A 16,511-nucleotide genomic window follows, 5' to 3' on the forward strand; every position below is an offset into this window, starting at 1 on the left:
TCTTCACGTACAGATACCTCTGACGATGACAGTTACTATGTATTCTTACAGTGGCTGATGGGTAAGCTGATGCATTCGGTGCAATTTGATTTTAATTAGACACACATAGGTTAAGGGAGAGCTAGCTAAATACATGAGGGAGAAATGGATTTAAGCATATACCAATTGGATTAGATGAAATAAGGTGGGAGAGTGATCCTGTGCAGCATAAACACTAGCATGGGAACAGTTGGGTCGAATAGCCAGTCTCTATGCTGTAAGTTCTATACAGGACCTATACAACGTACCCTGTAATTTGCTTGGCATTTGAGTTTGCCAAGAAACATGCTTTATGTCTGAGTACTTCCACACAGATACAAAAACTTGGGTTTGTCAAAAGAAACTCTTAATCTTGAGGCGAATTACCAATAATTCTCTTGCTCCCTCCCACATGCAGAAAGATAAGCAGACTATCAGTCCAATGTATAATGTTCAATCTTTACCTGATTGCTCAATTACCTCCATTGCTTTCCAAATATAAATTGAGCTGACTTCAGCACAGTCGAATTGGGTTCCTCTCATTTCAATTAATTCGCTTCACTTCATCATTGGTCTTTATTACATTTCTTCCAATTTCTTCATTTAACATTGTTGATTCCATCAATGACACCCATATTTGTACAGCACCTTTAACAGAGTAAAATGTGCTTAATGCCCTCGTGAAGTGCCTATTAGGTATAGCCAAGTCACTGAAGGAGATATTAGGACAGATATTAGGCAAAAACATTGGCCAAAGAGGAAGGTATTAAGAGCACCTTAAGGGGAGAGAGGTTTAGAGCTCGCAATCTAGCAGCTGAAGGCGCGCTTCAACTCGAACACTGACATTGGATTCATTTTTTAATTTCTTGTTCTCCCCATAAATTCTTGTGCCAGGTAAAATTATTCCTTAAACAAGAAACTAAATATGTGCCTCAGCACTTCTGCCAGGGTACCTGAGACAGAAGGGTGATGATTCCATGTGAGGACAGTGATTATTGTTGAGCTTCTGACTTTAAGCAGTTTCGAGCCCTGGACTGTGAAAGTGTGACAAATGGGCTGGGATCGATGTGACGTGATAGCCCAGGTGTTGCAAGGGAGAAAAGAACTATAGAAGAGAGAGAAAGGCCACAAGTCTCTCGGAGGATGACAGGCAATCTACGTGGAACAGGAAGTGGATGGTTGCACCATATGCTGCAGAGACTGGCGTTTAGCTGGTTTAGCTCACTGAGGGGCTGGTTTAGCTCACTGAGCTAAATCGCTGGCTTTTAAAGCAGGCCAACAGCACGGTTCGATTCCCGTACCAGCCTCCCCGAACAGGCGCCGGAATGTGGCTTTTCACAGTAACTTCATTGAAGCCTACTCATGACAATAAGTGATTTTTATTTTTCACAGGAGAACGATTTTTTAAAAGGGAAAATTGCTGATTGAGAAAGATCTGGACAGGCAGCAGAGACCGCAGGAGAGAAGTGCAGAATAAGAACTTTTCTCTTTTGGCTGTATATTTTGGAAAGCCAGCAATTGTGTAATTAAAAAGAATTTTTGAATCACAACTTACAGATATGTCTTACAGTAGTGACAGCATATGTACACATAATTGGAGGGGATGGAGTTGACGTTTGGGTGGATTAGTGTCAGAGATGGGAGTTGTGATGAAGACACCAAATAAAGTGTTGGGCATTTCTTTTGGAAGATTACGGAGGATAGGCAGGGCTAAAGATACTTTGATAAGAACAAAAGCAAGAGTTTACAGGCAGTGGTATCCCATATTATATGGGCATGAGAATGATTGATAGGCAAAAGATATCAAAGATGGAAACTTGAGAGGAATAGTGTTGAGTACCCAGGATGTAAAGAAACAAGAATAGTGAAAAAAGAAACAAATGCTTATACAGAAGATCTATGAAAGCTGATTTTGACCACTTGGGTACATTTCAAGAATGGTAGCAACAGGAATAGCTTTCATTGCCCGTCACACCAAGGTACATAGAACAAGATGCCAAGGAATACCAAGGATAGAAAATGTTGTGACACTTGTCCCAGAAAGGGATGCAGATGACACGCTGGTACAGAATGGAATAAATTCATTCAGATATGGCACCACTGCTGAGCTGACAGATGGAATTTTCTTTTTACTCAATAGTTCAAATGAATCTGCCATGTTGGGCCTGAGTGCCCCTCCAAGAGCATGCTGAGAACTGACCTCTCAGTCTTGACCATCAAAAAGGTCAAAGCTGCCTGGTATATGAGAGTGCTGGAAAATCTGGCAGCATCTGTAGAGAGAGACGGAGTTGACGTCTAGAGTCCTACATGACTTTGGAACCAAAAAGAGATAGAAATGTGATGGATTTAATGCTGTTGGAAAGGGGGTGGGGAGCGGGTCGGGGACAATTAAAAAAAGTTTTGGGATAGGTTAGAAGGCATGAGAGATTAAATGACAAAGATGTTTTGGAACAAAATGCATGGGGAGTAGTAATGACTGTCATGAAGAAATAGAGCATTGGTCCAAAGTAGGTGTTAGTAGACAGCTCTGTGTGAAAGCAAGACATGAAAACGAGATACAAACTGGAACTTGGCAAAAAAAGAAATGATATATGAAGAACAGTGCTCATGGCCTGAAGTTGTTGAAATCAGTGTGGAGTCCAGTCCAACTAATTGGATTGAGTTTCACTGAAACAAAGCTGCCTGGGTTGGGGCACCGTGACATGGTAACAATATTACATTGTTTCAATTCTGCTACTTTATTGTCTGTCAACCCTTATTTCTCAGTCGATTTGAGTTCTGGGAATGCATATTTTTCACCCAATTAGGCAGGAGATACAAAAGTCTGAGAACAAGCACTAACAGGTTCAAAAACAGCTTCTTCCCCACTGTTACCAGACTCCTGGATGGCCCTGTTATGGACCGAACTGATCTCTCCACACATCTTCTCTACTAAGTAGTACTACACTCTGTATGCTTCACACGATGTCTGTGTAGTTACATTGTGTATTTATCAATGTTTTTTCATGTATACAATGATCTGTCTGGACTGGAAACAAAACAATATTTTTCATTTCATTGTACCTCTGTGCACATGTCAATAAATCAAATCCAAATCCTGTGAGAGTAGGTTATGGATTGGATCATCCCTAAAGTACAGAAGGAGGCCATTCGGCCCATCGAGTCTGCACCAACCCTCTGAAGGAGCAATCCACCCAGGCCCACCGCTTGCTCTATCCCCACCTAACCTTTTAGACACTATGGGGCATTTTATCATGACCAACCCACCTAACCTGCACATCTTTGGACTGTCGGAGGAAATACACGTAGAGACGGGGAGAATGTGCATGCAAACTCTACACAGACAGTGACCGACGGATGGAATTGAATCCAGGACCCTGGCGCTGTGAGGCAGTGCTAGCCACTGTGCTGCTCCAAGATATGGTATAAAAGTTCTTCTACCTGTACCCAATCCCAATAAGGTACCTGAACCCTAATCTCAGAGGTGCACTCTATGTCACAGCTGTTTCCATTTCTCATAACAACCATTCTTGTGACAATTTAATGAGGGATGTGTCCTGACTGTTCATTGGAAGAATGCAATGCCTGTGTACTGAATCAGATAGCTCTTATAGGTCATCGGGTTGGATATTGTTCTATACTGTACCAATGAAGTGTGCAAAATGGGTGAAGGCAAGACTGAAGCTATGATGCAGTCCATAAACACCAAGCCATCCAAAGATTTGCAGTATGTGACCGAACAAGCACCAAGCTGCATTCACTGATCCACATTGGGTCCTTGTTAAACAAGCTCCGATTTTAAAGTTCTCATCTTTGTTTACAAATCTCTCAATGGCCTTGCCCCTTTCTATCTCTGTAAATTCCTCCACCCTCAGACATCTACACTCTTTCAACTCTGTTCTCTTGGGCACCCCTGCTTTTACCCATGTCTTCAACTGCCAGGGCAATAAGCTCTGGAATTTCCTCCCTAAACCTCTCTTCCCTTCAAGACACTCTTTAAAACCTATAGGTTTTGGCCAGCTGAGGCCATATCTCCTCGTTTTGTGTGATAACGTCCCCTGCATTTCTTTCTCTTCCTCCCCCCCCCACCCCCCCCCCCCCCCCCCGCCCCCTTTCCCAAACCCCAGCAATGGCTTCAGGTAAAAGGAGAAAACAGTCAGATTGAGTTGGAAAGAACAAAATCTAATGTACCTGCTTTAGAGAGCTTCACTAGGCTGAGCTAATACAAAATAGTGGGAACGTGAGTTTGAATCTTTTATATGTGGCTCAACTGCATGTGACCCCATGAAGGCAAAAGCTCCGACGTCCCATTGTAACCTGTACATGCTCACTAAATCAAAGATTTTCCATGGTTTTATGATTTCAAAGACTGCTTTCCACTCGTGCATCTTAGAAGGTTTCATCTACTAATGTTAGCTTGGTACTCTACCCTCCAATTTGCCTCCTGCAGCAGCAGGATTAATCTTCTACTTTCACTACTAAAACATTATTGAAATCACTTGTTTTTTTCTTTCTTGAGGTATTGCTATGCTGACCTTTGCACTCTTCATGTCAGCCAGAATGGGACTCTTTCAGGAGATGTTATATAAGCAGTATGGGAAACATTCCAAAGAAGCATTGTTTTATAATGTGAGTAATGATTTCAACACTAATGATGGCTTGCTCCTGATTTTGAGAAGATGCTCCTTCTGCAGTTTCTAAGGACATCACGAGTTTGTAATTAACCAAGAAAAATGAAATCTTATTGGAACTGTCGGCGGTAAATGTGGTCAAAGTTGAACTGCAAACTTTTATAGTAATCAGATCTGATTTGTAATATAATTAGTTTAAGAAGCAAAATGTAAGTTGCCATTGTGATCGACCAAGTAAATGTTGTGAAAGCCCTAGGCTTCTTGTTTAGCCAGTTATTTTAAGTTCAGTATTAACATATGCTCCAGAACACACGACCAACTGGAATCCCATATGTGGTGTGCATGCATGTGTCCTTAACGTGCATGCTCCATGTGTGGTTTCCCAGAACCTATTGAGCTTGCCTCTCCAGAAGCTTGTAGCTTTAAACCAGACTCCAGAAGCTGGAGCACACAATCCGGACTGACGTTTTAGTGGAGGCCTGCACTGTCCCAGATGTTGGTTTTCAAATGAGACGTTAAACCTCTCTGCTGAATGTAAAAGATCCCATATACTGTTTTGAGGAGAGCGCTGAGGTTTATGCCTGGTGTATTTTGGCCAAACGTAACATCCACTGTTCAGTATCTCATTGTTCTTGCTGGGAGCTGGCTGTGGACCAACCGGCTGTCACAACTCCTCCATTAGAGCAGGGACTAAGGTTTAAAAAATACTTAATTGGCTGTGAAGTAATTTGACACAATCCTGATGCTCCTGCGGAGACTTCCCTGTCATTGTATGTCTCTGAGCAGTTTGAGACATTCCATCTTTTCAGTCCAACATGTCTCCCTCAAACCAAGGTCACATGCATCTACAAGAGAACACTGGACAAGCACACTCTCGGCGAAAGTCAACATGTTACTCTTGAGCTGTCACTAAATATTCTTGTGCTGATTCAGATGCTCACTGTCTATTACTCTTCACTCAGCATTTCCTGCCATTACCAGCCTTCCTCTTGTTTGCATCTGACATTTACAATCATGGAGTTCTCTTCAACCAATCCAGTGAGTGTTGCTTTTTAAAAATAAAATACTTTAAAAACTTTAATCTATTTTATAAGTTCAATTTCTCATGGTATGTAGACAGTGGTGTATATGAAGTTAAATGCTTATGGAAACATGATGTGCAGATGCCGGCGTTGGACTGGGGTGAGCACAGTAAGAAGTCTTACAACACCAGGTTAAAGTCCAACAGGTTTGTTTCAAACACGAGCTTTCGGAGCACTGGTCCTTCCTCAGATGAAGTTCCTGTTGGACTTTAACCTGGTGTTGTAAGACTTCTTACTGTGCTTATGGAAACAGTGAGGGAGGTGGTTTTGAGTGGAGTAAGTGTTACAGAGGTGTCCCCAGGTGCTACCAAGCAGAGGCCGATGAAAGTTGGACTTCAATCTGAGCTGTGTCTGAGGCAAAGACACTGCAGGGAAATTGGGGCATTTTGTGTGAGCGGATGTTGAAGCAGAGAGGCACAGCGGAGTGGACAATGCTGCAACTTGAGAGTGAATTACAGGCTGTATTCTAACTTAAGCGGATGGGTTGGTTTGTATATAAAATAATTCTGGCTACCTGGGAGTGAATTACAGGCTGACAACTCATCTAAGGGACCAGATGGTTGTTGATGAGAATTTTGAATACCCAGGAGTGAACTATAGACTGGAATCTAATTAATTGGGTTTGGGAAGATTAAGTTTGGAGTTATGGAAATTGTGGAGTTACCAACTGGAGTAGAATTGATACTTCCATTATAGTTACTGTTCAGAATACATTCACAGTTCTGGTCCCTATATTACAAAAGAGATATAGAAGCAGTGGCTGAGGTTCAAAATGAAGATCACCAAGGAGAGATGGGTTGTGTTGAGGAAGCGGAGAGACTGCAGAAGGACCTGGACAGGCCAGGAGAGTGGGCAAAGAAATAGCAGATGGAATACAATGTAGAAAAGTGTGAGGTTGTGCACTTTGATAGGAAGAATAGAGGCATAGACTATTTTCTAAATGGGAGATTGCTTCAGAACATGGAAGCACAAAGAGACTTGGGAGTCCTAGTTCAGGATTCTCTTGCGGTTAACATGCAGGTTCAGTTGGCAGTTAGGAAGGCAAATGCAGTGGGTCTGTACTTGGTGGAGTTTAGAAGTTTGGGGTGGGGGGAATTCTCATTGAAACTTACAGACTATTGAGAGGCCTGGATAGAGTGGATGTGGAGAGGATGTTTCCACTAGTAGGAGAAACTAGAACCCGAGGGCACAGCCTCCAAATGAAGGGATGATCCTTCAAAACAGATTAGAAGGAATTTCTTCAGCCAGAGGGTGGTGAATCTGTGCAACACTTTGCCGCAGAAGGCTGTAGAGGCCAAATTACTAAATATCTTTAAGACAAAGATAGGTTCTTGATTAATAAGGGGATCAGGGGTTATGGGGAGAAGGCAGGAGAATGGGGATGAGAAACATATCAGCCAAGATCAAATGACAGAGCAGACTCGATGGGCCGAATGGCCTAATTCTGCTCCAATGTCTTGTGGTCTTATGATGCCAGAACCAAGAAGGTACAACCATCAAGAAAGGTTAAACAGGCCGAATCGTTTCTTTTCAGAAAAGGCTGAGGGGAGGTCTTTAAAATTATGACGGTGATTGATATAATAGACATAAAGGAGGTGACACCATCTAGAATCAGAGCCCATATGCTGTAGATGTTGCCATATAAGTCGACTTTTGAAGCCTCAAAATCCCCCCAAAAACAGAAGTCAACTTGTGCACCAAGTATGAAATTGAAATGATGATGTAGGTGGTCACCATTTTGAAATGTCACCTGCTTCTAACATAGTGCATGGGTGTGTCTTCACAACACAGCCCATAACTCCTGCTTGATGCCTTATGCCTGGTTATAAGGTACCAGTAAATAAAACATTGAGGGGTGAGAAATTGAGGCCGACTACGAATAGAAGAATAGTGTGTCATGGCTGAAAAAAATAATTTTTTTTGTGGGGGGTGGGGTCGGCGTATATGCAAAAACATGTTTTTTGAGGCCAAAAAAACACGATTGTCCGATACGCAAGGTCGACTTGTATGTTGTGATTTACGGTACGCAGGACGGTCATTAATAAGTCCAATAAGAATGTGGGAGAAGCACTTTTTGTATCCAGAAAATGTTGAGGATGTGGAATGCGTTCTTTCAAGGGGTAGTTTAGTAGAATAACATAAATGCATTAAGATGGAAGCAAGATCAAGACCCGAGGAAGAGAAAATATCTTGGTGAGGTGGGGTGAAGTATGGTGGGAGGAGGTTCATTGAGCAGAAGCGGTATATATCTGTTGAGTTGAATAGTCTGTTTTTGTGCTGTATAATTCTGTGTGTTTTATACTAACTCCGTGTATGTTTGTGTACTGTTTGAAAATTTGCTGTAGGTGTGTGATCCTGTGTTTTGTATCATATTTTTTCCCACAGAACAGGTGGATATTGCACTCCTGGGGATCGCTGTACCAATCATGTGGTTTTATCTGGTGATGAATGTTCTAACTCAGTATCCTTTCCACTGCCAAGAATCCATTCTGTTACCTCAGTGACTGTCTTCATAGGGGAGGTTTCTCCATCCCTGAGAGTTAGGTTTGGAGTTTCCTGGTACTAGGGATAGAACAGAAATTTCTGCCTGACATTAAATGAAGTGGAAAATTATATTAATCCGCTCCCATCTCTTGCACATTATACCTAACACTTGCCTTACCTCTCCCGAATCTCTCTCTCTCCTTCATTCCTATCTGCCCCAAAGTAGTAAGCATATTTTCTGCAATGGCTTCTCCTTCCATATGGTATACTCTGTTATTCCAAGGTTATTCCTTGTGTTCCTTATTCACATGACACCTCTATCAAAAATCCGCAAGCATTGAATTAATTTCTGTCGTGTGCACTATGCTTGCGCTTACCTCTTGACTTCATCCAAGAGCGTTATGTCTGAGGTGAGCTGCAACATCCTCCAGCTAAAGGTTTGAATCTTCCCTGATACTCACCAGCAACTGAGTCTCCCATTCCATCCCCAACCCCCAGTTGCTCATTTAAACTGAATCCATCAGCCCCCACCATCCTCCTGTCTGGTCTTCGAAATATCCCCTCTTCTCTGTCCTTTAACACACTCAATTCATGTGCTTCTTTCTCAATTGCACAGACAAAACAATTGTTCCCCTTCTGTGCCAGCTTAGTCTTCTGTTTGACCCTGAGCTACAAGTCTTATCATTGAGACATTTCATCTCCATAATGTCATCTGCTTCCATCCCAATATTACCGAAACACACATCCTTATATTTTTACCCCCAAGTTTGTATCCTCTCAGAATCCACCATAGGGAAACTCCAAATCGACTAGACTTCCCTGCCAAATCCTTGCGGTAATTTTTTATGCGTCACTTATACCTTTATTGCATCCAATTCTGGACACCACACTTCAGGAATAGTGTCAAGGTCTTTGGAGAGGGTTTAATGGAGACTTACCATTGGCAGAGATTGACTGGCATAGGAATCATGGGGAGATGGGAATTTATGTTGCAGGCTTCCTGAAAAGAGGCTGGTAGCAGGTTCAAAAGGGAATTGGATAAATAGGAGTATTGGAGAAATTTGCAGTAATAGAGGGAAAGTGGATCTAAGATGTTATATGAGTTAAATTTCCAGCACAGCTGAGATTGAGTCACACAGCTTCATTGATTTGCTTTTCAATAAATACTCCTGACTGCCAAATTAACTTCAAGAAATAGGTTATTCCCAAACAAAGACCAGTTTGTAAGAAGGTGGAAGAATCTATTGTGTGGCATTGCAACAGTCCTTAACCACTTGCCTCCTCAGATACGTTTGCATCCGTGGTGTTTTTATCCTCACAACAGAGTGCACGTCCCTGACGGTCACGCTCGTTGTGACACTTCGCAAATTCATCAGTCTCATCTTCTCCATTGTTTACTTCAAGAACCCTTTCACCTTCTGGCACTGGATTGGGACCCTAGTGGTCTTTATCGGGACTCTCACTTATGCTGAAATTTGGAAAACTTTCATGCTACTGTTCCACAGGAAGAGAAAAGAGCAATAATCCTCTCCACAGCAGCTGAGCCAGGTTCGGGCATTCCTCCTGAACACTTTCCTTTTAGAAAAATCAGCGACTGTCGAAGAATAAATTTTAATTATTTCCTGCGAAAACTCTTATTTTGTAAATGTATGATTTGCCTCCTCCCTCATTTCCTTTCTGAGCTTCTGATCTGCGTTTGATATGAAGTTGCTGCCATTGACAAAAGGGCCCGAACCATGTGAAGGTACTGTTAAAATAATGCTTCTAAGTAACTTAGTGATGAGTTTGGAAATGTGCTGTGGGTGGCTGCTTTTTGTGGTTGCTTCCAACGCCAGAGGAGCTGGGTCGGAAAAATAATAGCCATGGGTTTGTTTCTGGCACAGCCAGCACTGACCACCATGGTTTGAAGTATAATAGAGCTGGCACCCTGTCCATATGCTAGAAACGTGCAGAGTGGGCAAACTGTGAAGCTCGATCGGAACATAAGAACACAGGATTTGGGAGCAGGAGTTGGTCATCTGGCCCGTCGAGCCTGCTTCACCTGCTCCATCATTCAATAAGATCACTGCTAATCTGGTTGTCATCTCAGATCCACTCTGCCTCCTTGACTCCATTGTCTCAAAAATCTATCTTGCTCGCCATGGCACAGATTTAAAGACCCTGCCTCCACTACCTCCTGAGTTGAGAATTCCACACTGCTCCGAGAGAAAAACCATTATTCTCATCTGTCTTTAAACGGTTTTAGTCTCACCCACTAGTGGAAACATCTTCCTGGTCTCTACTCTATCCAGTCCCCTCAGGATGTTTCATCTTTCGCTAAGATCACCTTTCATTCTTCTAAACTCCAATGGATATGCCCAAACTTGTTCATCTTTACTTCATCAGATAAGCCATTCATCCCAGGAATGAAGTCCAGTGAACCTTTTGAATTGCTTCACCAACATCCCAGAGGCCCATAGGCTGATCTGCCCTCGGTGAGAGAGAGAACTGACTGGTGGTGATTTAACATTAATGTCACCACACCTCAAACAAGGGGTAAGATGGAGAAGGTGGGGCCTTCGTGAATAAGCTCAGCCAGTGCGGGAATTGTTGATCCCAAGCTGTTACCGCCGATCCACATAAAGAATCAGCTTTCCAGCCATTTGGTAACCAATCCCTGCTCTGCGCCCCCCCCCCCCCCCCAAAGCAGTTATTTTGGGGGAGTCGGTGGTGTAGTGGTATTATTACTGGGCTCGTAATCAAGAGACCCAGGGTAATGCTTTGGGAGCCTGGGTTTGAATTCTGCCACGGCAAATGGTGACATTTGAATTAAATAATCTGGAATTTAAAGTCTAATGATGACCATGAAACCATTGTCAATTTTGTCATTAAAACCCATCTGGTTCACTGATTTCCTTTTAGGGAAGGGAAATCTGTCGTCCTTACCTGGTCTGGCCTACATGTGACTCCAGACCCACAGTGATGTGGTTGACTCTTAACTGCCTTCTGAAATGGCCGAGCAAACCACTCAGTTCAAGGGTAATTAGGAATGGGCAATAAATGTTGGGCCAGCCAGCGACGCCCACATCCTGTGCAAGAATAAAAAATAGCCTAGTGCTCCGATACAGTGTTGTCCCAGTGACTACAGCACTGGGGTGCATAGATGGTGGAAGGCTGCTAATTTACATTGGGGGAGACTGCAGATGGCTATGCAGGATGCCCTCCAGCTGCCTTTGAGGGTCTGGCCTCAGACTGTACCAGCACCGCATCAGTCTTTGCTGAAAGGTAACAATCGGGACCATGGCAGGACACGTATACTGTCTTTGTGAGAGAGGACAACAGGTTTGAGCTTCATGGAGATGCTGGCAATTCCCTGAAGTGGCAATTCAACGATCCTCATCATGTATTGGACAAACAGATTATTAATCTGCAGTGAGACCCTGCACACTCATTTGACCACTGGTATCTGCAGCCATGGCACCAAGCTGGGCTTGCATGGCAACAAGAAAATTGCTGTCTTGTTTCAATTGGTGTACATATCTATTGGGTGGCTTCTGTCTGTGCTGCAATAGAAGCAGAGATATTGACCATCAGGTGTTACATCGTGCCTGCGTAGGTGAGTATTGTCTTGGAGTTGGCCACTATTTCCAGAATGAAAATAATGGACACCCAAGGTCTGTACGAAGCTCCGTGTCAATTTAAAACGACTCCTCCACACTCGTTGATAGTGAAAGCAGGCTGTCTGCCATGCCTGCCAATACACAAAGCATTGTGCCAGCGCTATTTGCTGTTTCCTGTCCACAGCCCCATTGAAGTCCTTGTCTGAGTCCTCTGCAGCAGAGCTCGTCTGTGACTTTACCCAGCAGTGAGCTAGCACATGTGCTGCCTTCCTCCTGACCTGTGGCAGCCAGTGATTCACAGCATCAAGATTCTGTTTTACGGTACATGCTGTGCCTGTATCTGAGCTGATGGCTGTGCGTGACTGGTCAAGTGAGATTGCTGCTTCCTAAGTCTACTCTTCCACTGGGCCTTTATGCTTGGGCAGCATTGACTACCCAGATGGCAAGTCTTGGGGTAATTGAAAGCACAAAGGCGTGGGGCTGTGGGTGAGTGGAAAGTAAGAGGGGCATGGTTACACCATCTGCAGTTTGTTCATAATACCAAATTGAGGGATGTAGGTAAAAGTGGGATTTTAGAAGGAGCATAAAGCTCCTGGATGGTTTCATTGACAACTGCACCAATAATGCTGAGTACTGACTGCATTTGAGGACATGTTGTGCCTATGCCTGTTTGCTGCTTCCTCCTGTTATGTGCCCATGTGTCCTGCAAGAGCGAGGAATGAATGTCGGTCAGTGGATTGCATTGCGTATGGTGATGTGCCTATCATAGCTGAATACCTGAAGTTATGTGGAGGCTGTGAGCAGATGCAAAGCAATCCAGAGGTTCTCGTGCAGACTGAGCAGAAAATGGCCTCTAAATTAAAGCACGCGTGCAGCTCTTATCAAAAATTCAAATGTCCCACACACTTAAATGAGTCCCAGCCACGTATAGCTGGGAGAATTAGGCTTTCAGCCGCTGAATTCATGTGCGAGATTGAAATGGATCATATGAATGTTGGGTATGAGGCCTGATGTCCAGAGTTTGTTGATGGCACTGTGGTGCAGTTGGTAGGAGATGGCATTTGCAGATGCATTCACTACTCATCTGATGTTTTTGTGACACTGCAGCCAAGTTTCTGGCGCTAGACTCCTAGCATTCATCTTGGTGGCTATATGCTCCCTGCCTCACCAGCATATATTTGAGACAGCTCCAGGTCCACTGTGAAATGATGACCCCTCTCTGATTCCACCACAAGCACTAAGGTCTCCAGTGCAGCATCTCCCTTTCTCTGGATTGCTGCCCAATATCTCCAATTCCTTCCAGATTGGGACGTTTATCACAGACATTTTCTGCACCTGTTGCAACTAGAATTAACAGTGAGGAATTGAGCGGTGTGGTGAGTTAACGCACTGACAGATTGAGCGGTGTGGTGAGTTAACGCACTGACAGATTGAGCGGTGTGGTGAGTTAACGCACTGACAGATTGAGCAGTGTAGTGAGTTAACGCACTGTCCGAGCCGTGTGGTGAGTTAACACTGACAGATCAAGCTGTGTGGTGAGTTAACGCATTGCCAGATTGAGCGGTGTGGTGAGTTAACGCACTGACTGATTGAGCCGTGTGGTGAGTTAACACTGACCGATTGAGCGCTGTGGTGAATTAATGCACCGACAGGTTGAGCGGTGTGGTGAATTAACGCACTGACAGGTTGAGCGGTGTGCTGAGTTAACACTGACAGATTGAGCAGTGTGGTGAGTTAACACTGACAGATTGGAGCGGTGTGGTGAGTTAACATTGACAGATTGGAGCAGTGTGGTGAGTTGACGCACTGACAGATTGGAGCGGTGTGGTGAGTTAACATTGACAGATTGAGCGGTGTGGTGAGTTAACACTGACAGATTGGAGCGGTGTGGTGAGTTAACGCACTGACAGATTGAGCAGTGTAGTGAGTTAACGCACTGTCCGAGCCGTGTGGTGAGTTAACACTGACAGATCAAGCTGTGTGGTGAGTTAACGCATTGCCAGATTGAGCGGTGTGGTGAGTTAACGCACTGACTGATTGAGCCGTGTGGTGAGTTAACACTGACCGATTGAGCGCTGTGGTGAATTAATGCACCGACAGGTTGAGCGGTGTGGTGAATTAACGCACTGACAGGTTGAGCGGTGTGCTGAGTTAACACTGACAGATTGAGCAGTGTGGTGAGTTAACACTGACAGATTGGAGCGGTGTGGTGAGTTAACATTGACAGATTGGAGCAGTGTGGTGAGTTGACGCACTGACAGATTGGAGCGGTGTGGTGAGTTAACATTGACAGATTGAGCGGTGTGGTGAGTTAACACTGACAGATTGGAGCGGTGTGGTGAGTTAACACTGACAGATTGGAGCGGTGTGGTGAGTTAACATTGACAGATTGGAGCAGTGTGGTGAGTTAACACTGACAGATTGAGCAGTGTGGTGAGTTAACACTGACAGATTGAGCAGTGTGGTGAGTTAACACTGACAGATTGGAGCGGTGTGGTGAGTTAACATTGACAGATTGGAGCAGTGTGGTGAGTTGACGCACTGTCAGATTGGAGCGGTGTGGTGAGTTAACACTGACAGATTGGAGCGGTGTGGTGAGTTAACACTGACAGATTGGAGCGGTGTGGTGAGTTGATGCACTGACAGATTGGAGCGGTGTGGTGAATTAACGCACCGACAGATTGAGCCGTGTTGTGAGTTAACACTGACAGATTGAGCGGTGTTGTGAGTTAACGCACCGACAGATTGAGCCATGTTGTGAGTTAACGCACCGACAGATTGAGCCATGTTGTGAGTTAACGCACCGACAGATTGAGCCGTGTGGTGAATTAACGCACCGACAGATTGAGCGGTGTGGTGAGTTAACGCACCGACAGATTGAGCCGTGTGGTGAATTAACGCAGCGACAGATTGAGCGGTGTGGTGAGTTAACACTGACTGACTGAGCCGTGTGGTGAGTTAACGCACTGACTGACAGCCGTGTGGTGAGTTAACGCACTGACTGATTGAGCCGTGTGGTGAGTTAACGCACTGACTGATTGAGCCGTGTGGTGAGTTAACGCACTGACTGACTGAGCAGTGTGGTGAGTTAACGCACTGACTGATTGAGCCGTGTGGTGAGTTAACGCACTGACTGACTGAGCAGTGTGGTGAGTTAACGCACTGACTGACTGAGCAGTGTGGTGAGTTAACGCACTGACTGATTGAGCCGTGTGGTGAGTTAACGCACTGACTGATTGAGCCGTGTGGTGAGTTAACGCACTGACTGATTGAGCCGTGTGGTGAGTTAACGCACTGACTGATTGAGCCGTGTGGTGAGTTAACGCACTGACTGATTGAGCCGTGTGGTGAGTTAACGCACTGACTGATTAAGACGTATGGTGAGTTGGCCCTCGATCGGGGCCCACCGATCGGCGGGCGGGCCTGTGCAGTGGGGGCACTCTTCTGCCTTCACCATGGTCACCACCATGGCAGAGGCAGAAGACACCCCCTCCCCTGCGCATGCGTCCAGATGACGTCAGCAGCCGCTGACGCTCCGGCGCATGCGCGGACTTCCACCACACCTTTTGGGAGGCCTGACGCCGGAGTGATTCACGCCACTCCGTCCCGCCGGGATCCGTCGCCCCGCCGAGTAGGGGAAAATCCCTGCCCAGGTCTGGGATTTTACTTAACACTCGCTTCATAAAATCCACATTGTCCCAATTCGGAGCATACACGTTCACTAGCACCACCCAGACCCCCTGCAGCTTGCTACTCACCATAATATATCTACTCCCTTTATCCGCCACAATACCCCACCCCCCCCTGCCTCAAATGCCACCCGTTTGCTCACCAAGATTCCCCCCCCCCCCCGGTCTTCGCAATCCCCGAGTGAAAAACCTGCCCCACCCATCCCTTCCTCAGCCTCGTTTGATCAGCGAGCTTCAGATGCGTTTCTTGTAGCATGGCTACGTCTGCCTTTAGCCCCTTTCAGTGCAAGAACACACACGCCCTCATGACCAGCCCATTCAGGCTGCTCATGTTCTACGTGATCAGCCTGGTCGGAGGGTTGATTACCCCCCGCCCCGGCCAACTAACCATCCCCTATTTATAGTCCAGCTACACGTCCGCACCTCCCGCACACTCCAGCCCCCCAGCCGGAGGCTCCCCGTCCCGACTCCCCCTTTAACTCCGAAAGTTGCTTCCTCTACAGCCAGCAAAGCAACATCCCAGCCCCCCCCACCCCCTCAATCCCCCTCTTCTAAGTCAAGCATCCGCTTAACCCCAATTCCCCCCCCCCCCCCCCATTACTCTCTCGTAAGTCAGCTGACTCATTGTGGCGCTAACAATTGTACACAAAGACTCGAGTGAAGTACAAGAGAGGCTTTATTGCTGTGAGATGCTATTCCTCCGGCAGCAGCTGTAGAATAGTATCTCAGTGAAGCTAGTGCATATTTATACACAAGCTCCCTGTGGGCGGAGCTAACTGGCAAGGGCTTACCGGAGAAACCTGTATTAAAGGTACGGCCATACATCCCCCTACTGCAAGCACGCATATCTACAGTGGTTATATCACCACACTCATGCTGACCCCAGCCGCTCCCGCCTCTACCTCCAATCCCACTGTTGGCTCCCTCTACTGGCCTCCAACCTCCTCCCCCCCCCCCCCCCCCAACCAAGTGAGGAGAGAGCCCCCCCCCCCCCCCCCCGCCTCCCTG

General features: G+C 45.5%; 1 protein-coding gene across 3 annotated transcripts in view; it reads left to right on the top strand.

Moving 5' to 3' along the window:
* The window catches only part of slc35b4 (solute carrier family 35 member B4), a 72,000-nt gene that overhangs the window by 23,836 nt on the left and 31,653 nt on the right, over nucleotides 1-16,511 (top strand). For 2 of the 3 annotated variants that reach the window (XM_038811810.1, XM_038811807.1), the window contains exons 6-10: nucleotides 1-61; nucleotides 4,538-4,647; nucleotides 5,612-5,687; nucleotides 8,117-8,192; nucleotides 9,502-9,846. In XM_038811810.1, the coding sequence (XP_038667738.1) occupies nucleotides 1-61; nucleotides 4,538-4,647; nucleotides 5,612-5,687; nucleotides 8,117-8,192; nucleotides 9,502-9,739 (561 nt within the window). In that variant the 3' untranslated portion in view covers nucleotides 9,740-9,846. Of the gene's footprint in view, nucleotides 62-4,537; nucleotides 4,648-5,611; nucleotides 5,688-8,116; nucleotides 8,193-9,501; nucleotides 9,847-16,511 lie in introns of those variants that run through there. The other variant, XM_038811808.1, reaches the window with a different exon arrangement.

The sequence above is a fragment of the Scyliorhinus canicula genome, chromosome 11 (genome assembly GCF_902713615.1).
Source record: "Scyliorhinus canicula chromosome 11, sScyCan1.1, whole genome shotgun sequence".
Classification (NCBI taxonomy): Eukaryota; Metazoa; Chordata; class Chondrichthyes; order Carcharhiniformes; family Scyliorhinidae; genus Scyliorhinus; species Scyliorhinus canicula.